The sequence below is a fragment of the Drosophila pseudoobscura genome, chromosome X (genome assembly GCF_009870125.1).
Source record: "Drosophila pseudoobscura strain MV-25-SWS-2005 chromosome X, UCI_Dpse_MV25, whole genome shotgun sequence".
Classification (NCBI taxonomy): domain Eukaryota; kingdom Metazoa; phylum Arthropoda; class Insecta; order Diptera; family Drosophilidae; genus Drosophila; species Drosophila pseudoobscura.
Window position 1 is genome coordinate 31,048,506 of NC_046683.1, and position 19,503 is coordinate 31,068,008.

Genomic DNA, 19,503 nt, shown 5'->3' on the forward strand with positions numbered 1-19,503 from the left:
TCAGAAGACCATTTAATATGTTTCGTTGAATCGTGATCTAGCATTGGTAAGTCTAGTAAATGATTCAGCTGATCCGAACAAATTTTGTTGTTTATTTTCATACCGCTTGGTCAGCAATTCCCAAGCGCCATTATAATTCTCCAGCGGCCCAGTTAAAAGGTGAGCTACCATACTCCGTGCGTCACCCTTTATCACGATTTTCAAATAATTGCATTTTAGATATGTACTCAGACTATCTCTGTTATGAATTAATTCACAAAATATTTGTGAAAAGCCGTCCCACTCTTTTTCTTCGCCCGAGAATGTGGGTACTTCCACATTCGGAAGATCAGGCAAATCGATATCTTCTTTTTTTATCGTTGCCCTTTTAGTATCCATGCTGTTTCCCTCAGCTACGGTTTGCATCCTAACTTCTAGGTTGCTTAACATGCTTTGAATATAAAAGTCCAACTCGACGATCTGCTCGTTGAAGCTGTCGTTTGTTTCATAGCTATGATTAAACTCCTCAATTTTTGAGCTCAGGAACTCAATTTTTTCCTTTCTCATTCTACACTCTCACATTTTAGCCTGATCAGCCTGACCTCTGCATGGTTTGCTCTAAATACGTCTTCAGGTTCTCCACTATTCCGCCGATTTCCTCAGATACTTTTTCTATGCTATTGTCAATTTTGGGCTCTATGTCTTCTTTCGAAAATCCAGTCTCCACTGTTTGTAACTTTGTTATTTCTACCTTCCCTTTCGTTAGGGTTTCATTATTTTTTGACTCTACATACTTTTTATGTATGTCCTCAATATTTTTAATCATTTTTTCGAACTGCTGTCTCTTATAGTAGTCATGATCGACTACTCCATATGCTAACAGTGCAGAATTATTGCCTATAACTTTGTTCTTAAGGTCTTCAAATGTTCAAATGACCTGCTTCAATCTTCTTAATCTCCTTTGCTATCGCGGCTTGAGCCTCTAATAGCTTAATTATTTGTTCCGATAACATCTTACTTTAATTTGTTACTTAATTAGGCTTAACAAAAAATGTAAAATATCTGACTTAGCTGATGAATTCTGTTTCTGCTTTTGTTGTTACTGCTGCTGAAGTCGCTGCTGATGATACCGTTGTCGCTGCTGCTGGTGTTGCCTCTGCTTATGTCACTTCAGCTACTGTCACTGCTGCTGATGTCGATGCTGCTGAAGTTGCTGTCGCTGATGTCGCTGTGAATGACTTTAGTTGTATAATTCAGAATCAAGTCGTTGGTAATCTGTATTCATTCAAATCGTGTATTCTTTTTCGTACTATTTTTGTTTTGCACTCCGCTTTTTTCCTTTTGTTTTGCATAAACAGCAGGTGTTTTCGTAAAATAATTAATTAACTCCCTAACCAGCCTACAATCTGGAAATCTATACTATTCCACGACTCTTTTTTAACTTTTTATTTTTATGCTTTGGTTTGTCGTGTTGCTTGTTGTTGCTAGTAAATACGCATTACATCCCGCTCTCAGTTTATAGCTTTTTTTGTTTTATCACTCTCTCTCTATCACCTACATATAAATAACTGTTCTTTCTTTATCGCTTTCAAAACTTTCTGTGCAGTAGCGCTCTCTGTCACTAGCTGCTGCTGCAACTGCTCTTCTCCTCTCTCAATTCCTACCGATTCCACTATTAGCGTTTGTCTGGCACACTGGTCGACTTGTTTCGAAATTTTATTCGCTGTCGACACCAGCTCCCTACGTTCGGAAGGGTCGAAGCGTTCTAGGGAGGGGATGAAGGAAAAATAAGGCGGCCTTCAAGTTACTGAGCCAGCTCGAAGGCCAAGCGGATATCTCTCAAGAGGAGGAATCTAAGCAAGCCTAGGCTGAGCAACGGGTACGGGAGGGCCGAAAAACACTTGATCGACCGCAGTGATGACAATGGGAAGATGACAGCGGCGCAGTGGCGGCGATCATCTCGCGAATGGGACGGGACCCCAGCGCTCCCATGCCCACGTTTTATGGAGCGGGATGGCTGAACGGGGTCAATATCCTCAAGTGCAACGACGACCCAACGCGACAGAAGCTCTGTGGGAGGGGGCCAAGCAGGAGGCGGTAGACAGGGAGTTAATCCCGTCTATACCAAAGGCGAAGGTGCTCTTCCCCATTGCTCTCCAAGGAGAGCGAGCACTGAAGCTGCTGCAGAGGCAAAATCCGGGCGTGCTGGAGAGCGAGGAGAAGCCCCTTATGAAAGCTTCCTGCTACATGGCACACGACAGACCCGCACCACAGGACGAACTTGGGAGTCTGGTGACAGAAGCCGGACCCAAAAACCACCAACTCATCATTAGTACGGATTCCAATGCCCACCAAAATGTGTGGGGAAGCCCCGACATCAAGGACAATGGTAAGTCACTCTTAGACTTTATACTATCCAATAACTTAGATGTAGCAAACGTGGGGGAGGAAAACATCTTCGTAGGTCCCACCTCGTCAAACGTGCTAGACCTAACTCTCGTCACGACAAAGAGTACTTTAGTATCTGGCTGGAGAGTTCTCGAAAGACCATCCTTCTCAGACCATTAGTACATTCAGTTCAAGTTCGAGTTCAAAAACTCTTCGATGATAAACATCCGGTATACAAACTTTCTCTCAACCTCAAGGAATTTTTTAAAATCGCCAAACAAGCGATCGAAGGGATCGTCAAAAATGGAGGAAATTCTTTCTTTTTGGTTTTGATTTGAATAAACCTCAATACATATGCAATGACTCTTTCTAGCCTCTTTTGGCCAATGTTCCTTAGATTTCGCCAACCATTGAGGCCCTTTCCACCAAATCTTAAAATCTTTTAGCTTGATGCTACATCTGCTGGATTGTCTTCAGTTCTAACGTGTCCCCATTCAATTTCTTTAATCTTTCTTACTTTGCCAGTTCGACGCCTGATAAAGTTGTCTTTATTGTCTCCATTCTTTATCCAGGCTAGAGTAATAGTAGAATCACTCCAGGCACTCCAAACTATTTTGGAATAGTTTTCCGATTCTTCTTTGGATTAACTTTGCTTTTGCTGGATATTATAATTGTAGAACTATCTACCTTGGCATACACTATGGCAGCATAAGCCTTTTCGGATGCATCGGAAAACCCATGAATTTTCATCGACTTATTGTGTTGAGAATTTAGCTATCTCGATATCCAAATGCTCTCTAACTCTGCTAAACTATTTTTAAACGAATTCCATTCCCGAGTATCCTGCTCTGATAATTCTTCATCCCAATTTTTGTCTGCTAGCCAAAGTTTTTGAATAAACAATTTTCCGACAAGTGTCACTGGAGACAACCAGCTCATACATCTTGGCTAAGGTATATAATACTATTCTCTTGTTATTTTTCTTAATTGGTTCATAGTGAAAATTTAACCTAAACTCGTCTTTAACCGGTTCCCATTGTAGTCCTAATGTTTTGACGGAAACATTAAACCCAAGTTAAACCCAACCTTATTAAACTTCCGGGTAACTTCTTTTACATGCTTTTTAGCATCCAGTATCGTGTCGGCACCTGTCATCAGGTCGTCCATATAAAAATCATTCTTTATGATTTCCCAAATTGCTTGATTTTTGCAAGTATCTGCTATTGCAACAAGTACCCTGGTTGCTAAGTAGGGTGCTGAAGCTGTACCGTACGTAACGGTTCTACGTTTATAATCTTGTAACTTTTCGTTTGGGTTATCTCTCCAAATGATATGCAAATATTGTTGATCGCCTTTATCAACATTAATTTGCCGGTACATTTTTCAATGTCCGCAGATATTACAAATGGCCATTTACGCCATTTCACCATAATATCGAAGATATTAACCCACATGATATCATTTAAACTTTTGTTTGTGGTTTTTGGTGAAGTATCGAAAACCACCCTCAGCTTTGTCGTTAGACTGGAATCCCTTATGACTCCTTGATGGGGTAAATAATATTTCCCATCTTCTTTGGAGTCTACCATATGTCCTAAGTTTTTATATTCGTGCATGAGCTTCACATATATTTTTCTTTTAATGTTGTATTATTGCTGAGCTTTCTTTCTAAACTGTAAAATCACGCTATAGCTTGGGGTTTTGAATCTCCTAGATCCTTTTCTTTTTTAAATGGTACTTTAACCACATACCTACCATTCTCATCTCTTCTTGTTGTTTCCAAGAAATGCTCCTCGCACACATCTTTTTCTTTTTCATTCTTTTCACTTTCCAATTCCCAGAACCGCTCCAAGTCCCCAACTCCAATTGTTGTCGCCACAATAAATTTATCACCTTTTTGATTTGGTGCAACCGGATATAATCCATCCGAATTCTGTATTTTGTCCAAGTAATCCGTCTATTTTTACTACTCCTCTTTTAAAATATGGGTATAAAAATCTATTCCAAGTATTACATCTACCCTACTTGGTTTTTTAAAGGTAGGGTCTGCCAACACATAATCTTGCCACTTAGTTTTCTCAATATTGAAAGACTTTAATGGTGAAGCTTTCATCAGTTTCGGAAGAATAATTGCTTCAATATTTAGAGGACCTTTATTTAATCATGAGTTTTTACCGATAAAGTAGCTTGTACTTTGAAGTGCAAGAGTCTGTAGATGACACTCCATTTACCTCGGTGTTCGCTCTTTTTATACCCGATACTCAAAATGAGTATCGGGGTATATTAGATTTGTGGTAAAAGTGGATGTGTGTAACGTCCAAAAGGAATCGTTTCCGACCCCATAAAGTATATATATTCTTGATCAGCATCAATAGCCGAGTCGATTGAGACATGTCTGTCTATCCGTCCGTCCGTCTGTCCGTCCCCTTCAGCGCCTAGTGCTCAAAGACTATAAGAGCTAGAGCAACGATGTTTTGGATCCAGACTTCTGTGATAAGTCACTGCTACAAAAATATTTCAAAACTTTGCCCCGCCCACTTCCGCCCCCACAAAGGGCGAAAATCTGTGGCATCCACAATTTTAAAGATACGAGAAAACCAAAAACGCAGAATCGTAGGGGATGACTATATGTTCTAGAGTGCAAAATATTAACCAGATCGTATAATTATTATAGCCAGAATCAAGAAAACAATTTCATTCTTTCTCGCTCTGTCTCTCTCTAACACACAGGTTTCATGGTCGGTTTTGGCAATTGCAAAATATGAGTTCAAGGATCTCAGAACCTATATGAGCCAGAGCAACCAAATTTGGTATCCACACTCCTGTGATATCGGACCTTAACCATTTTGTGTCAAAATTTCGCCACACCCCCTTCTGCCCCCGCAAAGGACGAAAATCTGAGGCATCCACAAATCTCAGACACTATTAAGGCTAGAGTAACCAAATTTGGTATCCACACTCCTGTTAGATCTCACTATAAAACGTGTATCTCAAAATTTCGCCCTACCCCCTTCCGCCCCCACAAAGGACGAAAATCTGTTGCATCCACAATATTGCAGATTCGAGAATCATAGATAATGACCATATCTATCAGATTGTCACTCTTTGTCACGTCGTTTAAGATTAGCGCCGTCTGCCGGAGGAGAGCCATACTGACTTTTTCCTGCGACGTGTAAAGAGAAGTGTACCGTTGTTCTAAAAATTCCATTACATCTGGCAATGCTTGGATCTCTTTTGTCCTTTTTATATGACTTTCATATAATTGTAAGGAGATACGCGAAAATCAAATTAACTTCTTCTGTTACTTGTGACTTTAATTTGATTAAATGTATTGACTCATTCATAGAATCAGAAAACCATTTAATATGTTTCGCTGAATCGTGATCTAGCATTGGTAAGTCTAGTAAATGATTCAGCTGATCCGAACAAATTTTTTTGTTTATTTTCATACCGCTTGGTCAGCAATTCCCAAGCGCCATTATAATTCTCCAGCGGCCCAGTTAAAAGGTGAGCTACCATACTCCGTGCGTCACCCTTTATCACGATTTTCAAATAATTGAATTTTAGAGATGTACTCAGACTATCTCTGTTATGAATTAATTCACAAAATATTTGTGAAAAGCCGTCCCACTCTTTTTCTTCGCCCGAGAATGTGGGTACTTCCACATTCGGAAGATCAGGCAAATCGATATCTTCTTTTTTATCGTTGCCCTTTTAGTATCCATGCTGTTTGCTTAACATGCTTTGAATATAAAAGTCCAACTCGACGATCTGCTCGTTGAAGCTGTCGTTTGTTTCATAGCTATGATTAAACTCCTCAATTTTTGAGCTCAGGAACTCAATTTTTTCCTTTCTCATTCTACACTCTCCCATTTTAGCCTGATCAGCCTGACCTCTTCATGGTTTGCTCTAAATACGTCTTCAGGTTCTCCACTATTCCGCCGATTTCCTCAGATACTTTTTCTATGCTATTGTCAATTTTGGGCTCTATGTCTTCTTTCAAAAATCCAGTCTCCACTGATTGTAACTTTGTTATTTCTACCTTCCCTTTCGTTAGGGTTTCATTATTTTTTGACTCTACATACTTTTTAGGTATGTCCTCAATATTTTTAATCATTTTTTCGAACTGCTGTCTCTTATAGTAGTCATGATCGACTACTCCATATGCTAACAGTGCAGAATTATTGCCTATAACTTTGTTCTTAAGGTCTTCAAATGTTCAAATGACCTGCTTCAATCTTCTTAATCTCCTTTGCTATCGCGGCTTGAGCCTCTAATAGCTTAATTATTTGTTCCGATAACATCTTACTTTAATTTGTTACTTAATTAGGCTTAACAAAAAATGTAAAATATCTGACTTAGCTGATGAATTCTGTTTCTGCTTTTGTTGTTACTGCTGCTGAAGTCGCTGCTGCTGATACCGGTGTCGCTGCTGCTGGTGTTGCCTCTGCTTATGTCACTTCAGCTATTGTCACTGCTGCTGATGTCGTTGCTGCTGAAGTTGCTGTCGCTGATGTCGCTGCTGCTGATGTCGCTGCAGTTATTGTTGCTGGCCCAGTGGGCACCCGCAAACCAATTTATTTATTTATTTTTTCACAGTCACAGTTACACAAGGATTGATTGATTTTTAAAGATTTTACAGGCGCTTACAGTGAAAAGTGATAAACATGTATCCACACGTGCTCGCCACTGTATTTGCCACCTTTTTTTTTAATTGCTAGCCATTAAGCACTTTCGATGTTTCGGACTATTATTTTTTTCTTTCGATGTTCCAAGCTCAAAAACGACACCGTCGCGAAAAAAATTTGTATTTTTTACAATTACAATAGATATACATCTTTCGTTATCTATTAAAATGCAGCCTGTCCAGCTCCTATTTTTCCAAATTATTAATTGAAACTTCTGTTTCATTAATGTTTATTTTTATTTTTTTGTATTCTCCGATCACAATAGATATACCCAGTTATCTATTAAAAATACAGTCTGTTTAGCTCGTATTTTTCCAAATTATTAATTGAAACTTACTGTGGAGATAATGTTTTTTATCCCCAATCGGCCGACTAATTATTCCAATTAAATAAAACTCGGCGCAGAAATAAAATTGCGATATGTTCTTTAATGCGTGACATCCAAATTGCAAGTGTGGCTTGCCTGCCCTTTACATTGCCGCTCCGATCGCTAAGCGCAGCTTCGCTCGGCCGACGTCGGTAGGCAGACGCAAAGCGGAGATAGCGAAGAGCGAGCTGGCAGAGAGCGTTTAGCAGAGCAAGCAAGCGCAAAGCTTTAACAAACAAATGAGTGACATAGACATAAGTAACAAGCAAAATAAGCGGCTGAGGGCCAAGAATTAGGTGCTATTTGGTAAGCAGCTAATCGGCTGGGTTCTGCTCCGAACATTCACCCCCCGTTGGAAGGCAAAGGCTTTCAACAGATCCATCCTGAAGGGGCAGAACCGCTTTTTTTCCAACGGCCATTTTGAAGATGCTTGCTTGGGCGCAGCTTGCGGCTACGCTGGGATGATCGTCGAATGCAGCAATCGGCGCTTCTTTACGAAGGCGCCTTGTCGTGATTACATCTTTATCATCGGGAACCTCTGTAATTGCATAGAATGGCAGGAAATTTGGCAATGTAGAAGTTGTTGAAAGTTGAATTTCATTTAGCGTGGATATGTAGGTTTTTATATATCGAAAAGTTCGCGCTGCAGTTCCTGATTCTCCGATCGCAGTTTTTTCACTTGCACCTGGCACTCGAGCAGCTGCTTCCTGCATTGCTGCTCTAAGTTTTGGTACTCCAGCGTTGTGGGCCGAAAATCGTCATTAGAGATGGAGGAGGAATTTTCAAAAGCGGCTAAAACTGCACGCTTATTCTCCGAGCTATCAATGCTTCCTGACACTATCCAACCAAGTTTTGTCTCCTGCTATGTTGGCAATTGGTCTGATAGTCGAATCTGTCTGACGCACATTAAATCGAAGAACAAACCAGAACCTATCAACAGATCGATACGTTGGGGCTTGGAGAAATTAGGATCAGCTAGTTTTAGATTATTCGGCATGGGCCAATCTTTTGCGTCTACGCCGAAGTTAGGCTGCATTTCCGTAATTGAGTTGGTGACAATTGCAGCGAAGGAAGCTCGATAGCTTGCGTCCTGGGATTGTACAACTATATTTACAGACTTGCTCGAAGGTAGAATGGAATCTCCGATTCCAGAGATGTGAACATAAGACGAGCGATGATCCAACTGCAACTGATCAGCAAGTCTAGATGTTACAAAGTTTGCCTGTGATGCAGAATCCAAAATGGCACGACATGGGATAAATGCTCCATAACGATCTGTTACATGGACGAGGGCAGTAGGTAGCAACACGTTCTGGCTAGGCTGAGATTTCTGGATCGAGGGGGGAGGGCTAGAGCACCCGCTTGCTAGAAGCACAGTCGCGGCCTCTTGCTGGATCGATTCCTCGGCCGGTGAAGAGGAAGGTGAAGCACCAGTTCCCGATGGAATGTGGAGTAGCGTGTAATGTTTGGCCTGGCAATGCCTGCAAAGTCCTGACCTGCACCTCTGCAATTCATGGTCTTTTTTGAGGCAGTTCAAACACAAGCGGCTCTTCTTTGCTTCTTTGTATCGTTCAAACGCATAGAGATTCAGGAATGCCTGACATCTAGATATGTAATGCTCGGAGGAATTGCAATGGTTATATATGGGGTTAGGATGGTCGTTACTGGAGGTGATAAGGGTGACAGGTTTGTCTTCTCCCACCTGTTGACTAGGACTTGTTGCCATGGCTGATCCCAAATTCTCCAGCATCCGACATCTCGCTTCCAAAAATGAGGCCATGCTTGACCACCGAGGCAATCCTGACGTCGGCAAGTTCTCTTCCCATTTCTCCTTTGTTTTGTGGTCCAGTTTCGTGCCTATGATGAAGATCAGCAACCCATCCGAAATCTCCTGCGGGGTCGCCAAGGTCTGAAGTGCACGCAAGTGCGAATTGATTTTGTCGCTGAGCGCGCGCAAGCCGATAGCTGAGCCCTTCTCCACCCCTTGCAGCCCGAAAATAGCCTTGACGTGTGCCTGAAAATGTAACAGTTTATTATCGAATCGCAACATTAGCAAATTCAACGCCTTGTCGTAATTTTCCTCAGAAAGTTCCAAGGAACGAATCGTATCCAGCGCAGCACCATCTAGACATCCACGAAGATATTGGAATTTTTCGATGATTGGTATACGATGGTTTTTGTGTACCATTGTCGAGAACATCGAGTGGAATTCTGGCCAATCCATGTAGTTCCCACCGAATCGCGGAAGCTGCAACTCGGGCATTCGAGAACGGCCTATACTATTATAGGCGAACAACGACGAATTCCCCTCGAGAGTATGCCGAGCCGTTGAATTGACAACATTTATCGTGCGAGCAGCCATCAACTCCCGCGACAGCCTGGACCTAACCTTCACATAAACATTCGAAAAGTCCAGTCGGGCATCATGGGCTAACTGCAGGAAATCCAGCCTTTCAAGGCTCGTTTGAGCGGCATCGAAATCCGCATTCATTCGCTCGATTTGCTAAGCGAGCTTGAAGTTCTGCCTCATCTAACTCGGCAAGCTCTTCCTTGGTGAGAAAGCGATCCATGGCCTTTAGTTGGCGCGCGATGGACTCGGCCTTGTGCTTGTAGAAATCTACATCACTCGGCATTGCTGCGTTCGCGACATTGGTAGGCTCAGGTGCTGCCATGTTGAGGTTTTAAAAGAGTCACTCAGCACGACCGAAAAAGACACCCTGTATACGTATAAACGTGGTAACCGAAAGCAAAGGGATTACAGCTAATCCCTTTAGCTGTACGGCTGTGCGAGCTGTCCGATTCCGCTTTGTACTCCGCTTGTGTGTATTAGTGAGTTCGCTGCACTGCCTACCGCACTGCACTGACCGAATTGTCACGACAGAGAAATTAATAGCCAGCAATGCGTGTATGTAAGTGTGTTTTAGCACCGAATTGTGCTTAACCGCCGAAAATTTGCTAGGGCTAACGAATGTCGATCGCGAATGATTATTAATTGACACTGAAACTCAGAGAGCACGTCGAGATCACGTCGGGGTCACCAAATTTTATGTGGAGATAATGTTTTTTATCCCCAATCGGCCGACTAATTATTTCAATTAAATAAAACTCGGTGCAGAAATAAAATTGCGATATGTTCTTTAATGCGTGACATCCAAATTGCAAGTGTGGCTTGCCTGCCCTTTACATTGCCGCTCCGATCGCTAAGTGCAGCTTCGCTCGGCCGACGTCGGTAGGCAGACGCAAAGCGGAGATAGCGAAGAGCGAGCTGGCAGAGAGCGTTTAGCAGGGCAAGCACGCGCAAAGCTTTAACAAACAAATGAGTGACATAGACATAAGTAACAAACAAAATAAGCGGCTGACAGCCAAGAATTAGGTGCTATTTGGCAAGCAGCTAATCGGCTGGGTTCTGCTCCGAACAGCCATTATTACACATTTTTAACGCCACATCGAGGCAAGGTTCCTGACCATCGGGATATGCGTTCTACTGATGCTCTTGGTAATATTTAAACAGTTCATCCAAAGAATGATGAATGTTTCTATTTGCTGTTTTTGCTGGTAAATGTTCGTAGGCCATACGTTAATTAATGCAATTGTTGATGGAAATGGTGGTGTATTTTTCTTGGAAGTCTCTGGTGAAACTGGAAAGACATTCCTCATATCATTGATTTTGGTCATTGTTCGTGCGTGATCCAAAATTGAGGTATCAGTTTCTTATTCTGGAATAACGGCCACGATTTTATAGGGTTGTCGTACGGCTCATTCAGTCTGCAATGGCAAACGTTTTAGTTGCCTTAAAAAACATCATCTGATCGAACTGTAAAATACTGTGCAATGACTCGAGAATTTTTGGTGGCGCAATAATTTAACTATCTGGCTATATGACGAAACTTCAACTGGTAGTATTTTTAAACGACCCATCTGCTGAAGATTTATACAAGCAATTGCGGCCTATCGATAATGACCGTGTACCTGTTCACGAATTGAACATACTCCTAATTTTTGCAATTTTGTCTCATCAGCAAAGAACTCACGAACATCATTGCTTACCAAAAAGACAAATGGTTAAGAGAGCGAGCAATTTTGGCGGCTAAGAATAAACATGTGAATGACTTTAGTTGTATAATTCAGAATCAAGTCGTTGGTAATCTGTATTCATTCAAATCGTGTATTATCTTTCGTACTATTTTTGTTTTGCACTCCGCTTTTGTCCTTTTGTTTTGCATAAACAGCAGGTGTTTTCGTAAAATAATTAATTAACTCCCTAACCAGCCTACAATCTGGAAATCTATACTATTCCACGACTCTTTTTTAACTTTTTATTTTTATGCTTTGGTTTGTCGTGTTGCTTGTTGTTGCTAGTAAATACGCATTACATCCCGCTCTCAGTTTATAGCTTTTTTTGTTTTATCACTCTCTCTCTATCACCTAAATATAAATAACTGTTCTTTCTTTATCGCTTTCAAAACTTTCTGTGCAAGGCCAAGCGGATATCTCCCAAGAGGAGGAATCTAAGCAAGCCTAGGCTGAGCAACGGGTACGGGAGGGCCGAAAAACACTTGATCGACCGCAGTGATGACAATGGGAAGATGACAGCGGCGCAGTGGCGGCGATCATCTCGCGAATGGGACGGGACCCCAGCGCTCCCATGCCCACGTTTTATGGAGCGGGATGGCTGAACGGGGTCAATATCCTCAAGTGCAACGACGACCCAACGCGACAGAAGCTCTGTGGGAGGGGGCCAAGCAGGAGGCGGTAGACAGGGAGTTAATCCCGTCTATACCAAAGGCGAAGGTGCTCTTCCCCATTGCTCTCCAAGGAGAGCGAGCACTGAAGCTGCTGCAGAGGCAAAATCCGGGCGTGCTGGAGAGCGAGGAGAAGCCCCTTATGAAAGCTTCCTGCTACATGGCACACGACAGACCCGCACCACAGGACGAACTTGGGAGTCTGGTGACAGAAGCCGGACCCAAAAACCACCAACTCATCATTAGTACGGATTCCAATGCCCACCAAAATGTGTGGGGAAGCCCCGACATCAAGGACAATGGTAAGTCACTCCTAGACTTTATACTATCCAATAACTTAGATGTAGCAAACGTGGGGGAGGAAAACATCTTCGTAGGTCCCACCTCGTCAAACGTGCTAGACCTAACTCTCGTCACGACAAAGAGTACTTTAGTATCTGGCTGGAGAGTTCTCGAAAGACCATCCTTCTCAGACCATTAGTACATTCAGTTCAAGTTCGAGTTCAAAAACTCTTCGATGATAAACATTCGGTATACAAACTTTCTCTCAACCTCAAGGAATTTTTTAAAATCGCCAAACAAGCGATCGAAGAGATCGTCAAAAATGGAGGAAATTCTTTCTTTTTGGTTTTGATTTGAATAAACCTCCGCTCCGATCGCTAAGTGCAGCTTCGCTCGGCCGACGTCGGTAGGCAGACGCAAAGCGGAGATAGCGAAGAGCGAGCTGGCAGAGAGCGTTTAGCAGGGCAAGCACGCGCAAAGCTTTAACAAACAAATGAGTGACATAGACATAAGTAACAAACAAAATAAGCGGCTGAGGGCCAAGAACTAGGTGCTATTTGGTAAGCAGCTAATCGGCTGGGTTCTGCTCCGAACACTTACGTTTCATTAATTTATTTTATACTCTGTTCCTTCCTATAGGAGGGAAATCAGAATTTTTTATTTTGCTACCTTTAGGTGTCAGTGAACTAGACACTTGTTCAGTCTCAAAGGAGCTGGTTTAACTCCGTGCTCTTACCACAGGGGGAAACAACGGAGAGTCTCGAAGGACCAAAATTTTAAGACTTTAAAGAAAAGTCTAGACATTTGCGAGTCTAACTATAATTATCGTTAGACCTACGCAGAGGATACACTTTACTGAGGGTGTCTATTTGAGTACATGCTTACATTAGTTTTATTTTAGGACCGCATTTGTTAAGTGTTTTCTCCACTTGTGTTTTGTTGTCGTATTAATGGGTTACAGATCTCTGTTTACACCCGTGTAGTCATAACTTGTCTACTTTATGTGATTTCTTTAGAGATCGGTTTTGTTACATTAGTGAATGTGTACAATAATATATTTATGTTTAAACATTCTGCAAGGGGCCGAAAGTGGCATTATTTTGACGGTAATATATTCATGTTTGAACATAACCTATGCTATACAGGTAGCCTGACCGTATACACCCTTTAATAACGTTATACAGTTGTCATCCCACCACTTCGATCAATCTTTTCGGAGGACGGACTTCTGAATTTCGAACTTATAATAGTTGTACTTCAAAATCAATATCATTATATATATATTTTAATAAATTCCTAATCATATAATCAATTTCGTGGAGTGTTCCTTAACTTATAGTTAAATTCATTTTGTTTTTTTTTTTTCACTCGATAGCTCAACTCTCAAATCTTTATTAATATATTAGATTTGAGAAGAAATATTAAGATGGATAAAGATATAAGGATGCCAATCATATATGGGTAATAGATTCTAAGGTACCGATACATTATGGTGACAAAATTATAATATCAATAGAAAACAAGGGGGAACGTTGTGAGTTGATGCGGAGACCGCAACTCTACATATAACTCCGATACTTAGTCAGTATGGCTCCCATCCGGCAGACGCCGCTAATATTAATCGACACGAAAAAAAATGCGTGCGAGAGAGACAGAAAATCAGTCTGATCGTGACGTCGGGCGCTGCATAGCCACTGAAAATTGATTTGTTCCTTTTGGCTATAAAAATGATCTGATATGATCCAGATTCAGCAATCTGATAGATATGGTCATTATGTATGATTCTGCGTTTTTAGTTTTCTCGTATCTTCAATATTGTGGATGCAACAGATGGGGTGAAATTCCGATATATACGTTTTATAGTGAGATCTAACAGGAGTGCGGATACCAAATTTGGTTACTCTAGCGTTAATAGTCTCTGAGATTTGTGGATTTTCGCGCTACCTCAATTATGTTGTTGGTTATATATGAATATGCAGGCTAGTATTTCTACCTTTACCTGTAGTTTTGACCAGTTTTCTGCATGCAAGAATTAACATAGATGTATGGAGCTCATTTTGAAACTTGCATATACCATTCTGCGAGAGGGAGAATCTTTCGAAAACTGCACGCTAGCCAAGGAAATACAAACGACTAGGAAAAAATGATTCAAGCTAAACAATTCAAGACTGCCCCAAACAAGGATTTGGGAATACAAGAGATAAAAGCTCATCACCGACATTCTTTGAGAAAAACAAAATTACTGTATAAATAACTGGAGATATTGACATTATCAAAAGATTGGGTGTTATTTTAAATATTTTAAACTGCAAAGAACAAAAAATACCCGCAAGTTTGGTGAATATGCCTCGAAGACTGCAGAGCTCTTACTGGAAAAATATCCTGAAAGGAAGCTAACTCCCACGCTTCATAAAATTCTGGCACATGGTCAAATTTTAATTGAACATCAGAGCATACCAATTGGAGAGATGTCACAGGAAGCCCAGGAAACGAGAAACAAAGATTACAAACAATACAGGAATATGAATACGTGCAAGACATTACGAATTAAGCAAACCCAAGACCTTTTCAACATGTTGGCAGCCTCTTCAGATCCATATATTTCATCCATTAGATATGTGAGATCACAAATTAAATCGGAAAGTAGTTATTCTTCAGAAATAATAAGTTTATTAGATATTCCTCCCACTAAACAGGAAGTGGAGAATTATTTTACAGAAACAAAAAAACAAATTATTTTATTTAAATTTTTTTATATTAGGTTAGTTAAAAATTAAATAAAAAATATTATTTTATAGTAAAAAGCACTATTAAAAATACTTAATCGATCAAAAAAAAAATTGACCATTTTACATAGGAAAAATATGCACCGGAAACAAAATTCAACTTAAACGCATTATTGTGAAGCTTTTAAACACTGTTGCATATTTTACTTAAACAGATTAAATTTTGAAAGATTTTTCTTTCAAATGCAGTTTGTTTCATGAAGATATCTTTATTTGTTCAGAAGTTATTAGTTTAGCAAGCTGAAACGGCAAAACTCGCCACTGTGCGGGGGCGGAAGGGAGTGTGGCGAAATTTTGAAACCAACTTGTCAAGGTCCGATATCAGAGGAGTGTGGATCAAAAATTTGGTTGCTCTAGCTTTTATAGTCTCTGAGATCTAGGCGCTAATGTTTTACGCTAAGCAAGGCCGCCTATGCTACGTGTGTGTTAGAGAGAGGCAGGGCGAAGAAAAAAAAAATTGTTTTCTTGATGCTGGTAATAATAATAATACGATATTCTGCAGCCTAATAGATTCTGCGTTTTTGGCTTTCTCGTATCTTTTAAATTTTGCCCTTTGTGAGGGCGGAAGTGGGCGGGGCAAAGTTTTGAAATATACTTGCAACAGTGACATATAACAGAAGTCTAGATATAAAACATCGTTGCGCTAGCTCTTATAGTCTTTGAGCACTAGGCGCTAATAGGGACGGACAGACAGGGCTTAATCGACTCGGCTATTGATGCTGATCAAGAATATATACACTGTATGGGGTCGGAAACGATTCTTTCTGGACGTTACACACATCCACTTTTACCACAAATCTAATATACCCCAATATGTACTCATTTTGAGGATCGGGTATAAAAAATATGAGTAACACGCAGGTTACTTCTCAGCTCAGTGCATATATGCACTGGTTCTTGGAGTCTCGATCCTGCTCTTTTTGAAACGGACGCGTCCCAACATCGCTGTGAAAGACTGTGCAAAAGCAATAAAAACGGACAAGCCCCCTTCAGAGGCAACAACAAACATCAACTCTATCATCTTACTTGTGCGAAAACTTTAAAGCGCGCGGCACTCGTGAAACTAAGCGACGTTCGCGACTCTAAGCGAGCGGTGCCCGTAAGACTAAGCGCGGTACTCGTTTGGCTACCGGCGCACGCGGTGCCCAAAGCGAGCGCCACCTACGGTCAGTGCACGCACTTACTGATCAGATCTTAACATCGTCTGGCTTAAACACCCAAGTCTATCTGTCACTAAAATGGAATTACGTTGATCAAAGTCCCTTGTTAAAGACTCTCGTAGCATAAATAAAACTGCAACTGCTGATCTAATGAGTTCTGCTACTGCCTCAGCACTTAAAGCCCAGCTCACTTGAGAACTAACTGTAATAAACTCTACGCGAAAGCAAATCAACGACCAACGTGCTACGGAAGGTCCACAAAAAAATGTCCAAAACGATACCCCACAGCCAATTGCTGACTCTCATGTTCCCTGGCAGGACAGAGGAGCTCCTGTAGCTGGAAGTATGCCAAAAAGAAAACGCCACTTCACAGAATTCAGTCTCCCAAGTGGTCAAAACTCTACTTCTTCAAATTACTATGCGCCATTTACGGCCATTGACGACTTACCTGTGACGCTACCGAGGATATGGACCTCAGACCTCTAATGAGTGTAGCGAAACCCCTATCACTAAACGCAATCCTCTGACTCCTCCAATCATCATACCCGGTGTTAACGATATCACGATGTTCTGGTCAATGTTAAATACGTTGGCTAGCCCCAAAAATTACCGACTAAAAACAAGGACAAACTAGACTCCTATGCAATGACTCAAACACTTACCGCAAAATTCCGTCCGCACTGATGGCTAAAGGCGTTCTCTGTCATAACTACCAGTTGAAAGAAGAACGGTCATATAAAGTAGTAATCAAAAATATTCACCACTCCACTCCAATTGATTACATTAAGCAAGATCTCATGGCCAAAGGGCACATCGCCCGATTCATTCACAATCCACTTATCAGGGGGACCAAGAAAATGCTTAGCTTATTTTTCGTAGACTTAGAGCCAAATGAAAACAACAAAGAGTTCTTCAAATTATCTGACCTCAGCAGGCAAAAAATATTTTTTGAGCATTCAGTACGTCATCAAGAGATATCACAGTGACAGCGCTGTCAAGAATTCAAACACACACTAAAAGATATTGCAACAAAACATTTGTTTGTGTTAAATGTGGGGGTCCGCATGCCACCAAAGAATGCTCAAAGCCACAAGACGTCGAGCCCAAGTGTGCCAACTGTCTTGGCTCCCACACACTCCCATTATAGAGGCTGTAGCGTCTACCAACAGCTTCTATTGAAATTGTACCCACAAACATCACAGTCAAAATTGGGAAACACTCATCAGGCGCATCCTAGCGGAAAAATCCTACGTCCGGGCGCACCCAAACAAACTCTCGCTGTCTCTCTAGAAGCAGCAGATAGAGGAATATGCTACCCAACGATATGCTAATTTCCCAGCCAAAAAATCAGGAAAAACATATATCTTATGCTGAAGTTGCTAGATGAGTCTAACACCGATCAAGGAGTATAGCAAGAAAACCACGAAACCGGAATCCATTCCATACTCATAACCAATCAGAATCACCTCACAACACGCATCTCGAGAACAAGCTAGTTTTTTTTTGCAGATAAGCTAGACCACCTTATGCTAATGCAAAATAGGCTCATGAAAATGCAAGAGCAGATCCTCAAAATTCTCTTAGCTACTAGCCGCTCAAAATGTATTACCGTATAGGTATTTGGAATTCGTCGGGCATAGCCAGCAAAAGCCTAGAACTTAAAAACATCATTGCAACGAGTCAAATCGACATAATGCTTCTCTCGAAAGCGCACTTCTGCAGCAGAACAACATTTAAACTAATAGGATATGAACTCTACACTGCAAATCCGATAGTTACAGAGGAGGATCTGCAATCCTCATGGGCAGTAGCCTCAAGCATTTCCCAATCAAGCATTTTCATAGAAGTGCACTCATCCTCCGTCGACTACACATGTGCTCGATGTGCTCCAGCACATTCAAGCAAACATTGAAATTTTTCAAACTCATTTGGAAAATCACATTCGACTTAACGAGAGATTCGAGTCTCCAGAAGACATGGATGCGGCTGTACGCTCGCTTAATAGCCTCCTCCAGAACTACCCACGTCCAAGGCGCACTCGACCCGACCTGCTGCATCACCTGACCCTCACATTTTTTGATGTTCGCATTAAGAGAAGATTAAGGAAAGCTTTCATTAGAACTCATGACCCAGACACTAAAGCTCAGATGCACAAAGCAAGCAAAAACTTGAAAAAGGCGCTCGCTGAGAAAAGCAGCAAACACTTCGACGAAATGCTAAAAAGAGCCGATATAACCGAAAGTGGCCAGGTCAATCTCGGGAAACTCACCCGTGGCATCAAGAGGCAAGATCACATGCGAGCAGTCTCCTGGTACTTAGAAGCGCACATACTGATGTCGATCCCAACAATGTCTGTTTCTCCCGCTGAAGTCTAAGCGGAAATAAAAGATCTTGTACAAAATAAGACCTTGTAAATATAAACCTAACCATTAAACACTTAAAATATGTAGTAGGCCAGTGTAAATATCATTAAGTAAAGCTGATTTACAATAATAAAAAAAAAATACAAATAAAAAAAAGCTTTTTATTTACAAACTCACAGTGATTTCGGTAGACTAGTTCCGATTACTCCATCCGTGGCTCTCAGCAATATACTCATTATCTCTAAGTACGGGCTATATCCCTATCCAATGGAGAACCTCGAGAGTTGTCTTTCTCCCAAAGGCAGGGAAGTGCAGCCATGTGAGTCCCAAGGATTACAGACCGATAAGCATTACCTTCTTTCTACTAAAAGCACTGGAAAAGCTGTTGGATTTACGGTGGAGACGACACTACACTCGTTAGTAGCCACCATTGAGAACTTCCTTCACAATAAAAAGAATGAACTGGGAGTATTTGTGGACATTTCCAGAGCATGGCCACAACCGCAATAATAAATCGCATAGAATCGACTAACATACACCCTGCAATCAACCTTTGTATCAAGAACGTCCTAAGTTGTAGACGGGTGCAATAGGAGTGGAGCACGCTTCCATGGTAAAAGGAGCTCACAGACGCACACCTCAGGGTGGAGTCCTGTCGCCACTACTGTGGAATCTGGTGGTCGACGACCTCATCAAGAGATTTGAAAGGAAGGCGCCAAAAATAACAACTTATGCAGATGACAAAAGC

At 41.3% G+C, this 19,503-nt stretch overlaps 1 protein-coding gene across 1 annotated transcript; it reads left to right on the forward strand.

Annotated features, from left to right (window-relative positions):
• The first annotated feature begins 1,538 nt into the window (after positions 1-1,538).
• Positions 1,539-12,015, forward strand: LOC117184714 (uncharacterized). Its single transcript, XM_033383406.1, has 2 exons — positions 1,539-2,368; positions 11,901-12,015. Exons 1-2 carry the CDS (start codon positions 1,993-1,995, stop codon positions 11,942-11,944), a joined length of 420 nt encoding a protein of 139 aa, XP_033239297.1. The 5' UTR covers positions 1,539-1,992; the 3' UTR covers positions 11,945-12,015.
• Positions 12,016-19,503: the final 7,488 nt, after the last annotated feature.

Coding starts and splice junctions, on each gene's coding strand:
- LOC117184714 (XM_033383406.1), top strand. CDS start 1,993: ATGGCTGAACGGGGTCAATATCCTCAAGTGCAACGACGACCCAACGCG. Junction 2,369..11,900: donor CCCCGACATCAAGGACAATG/GTAAGTCACTCT, acceptor TTTCTGTGCAAG/GCCAAGCGGATATCTCCCAA.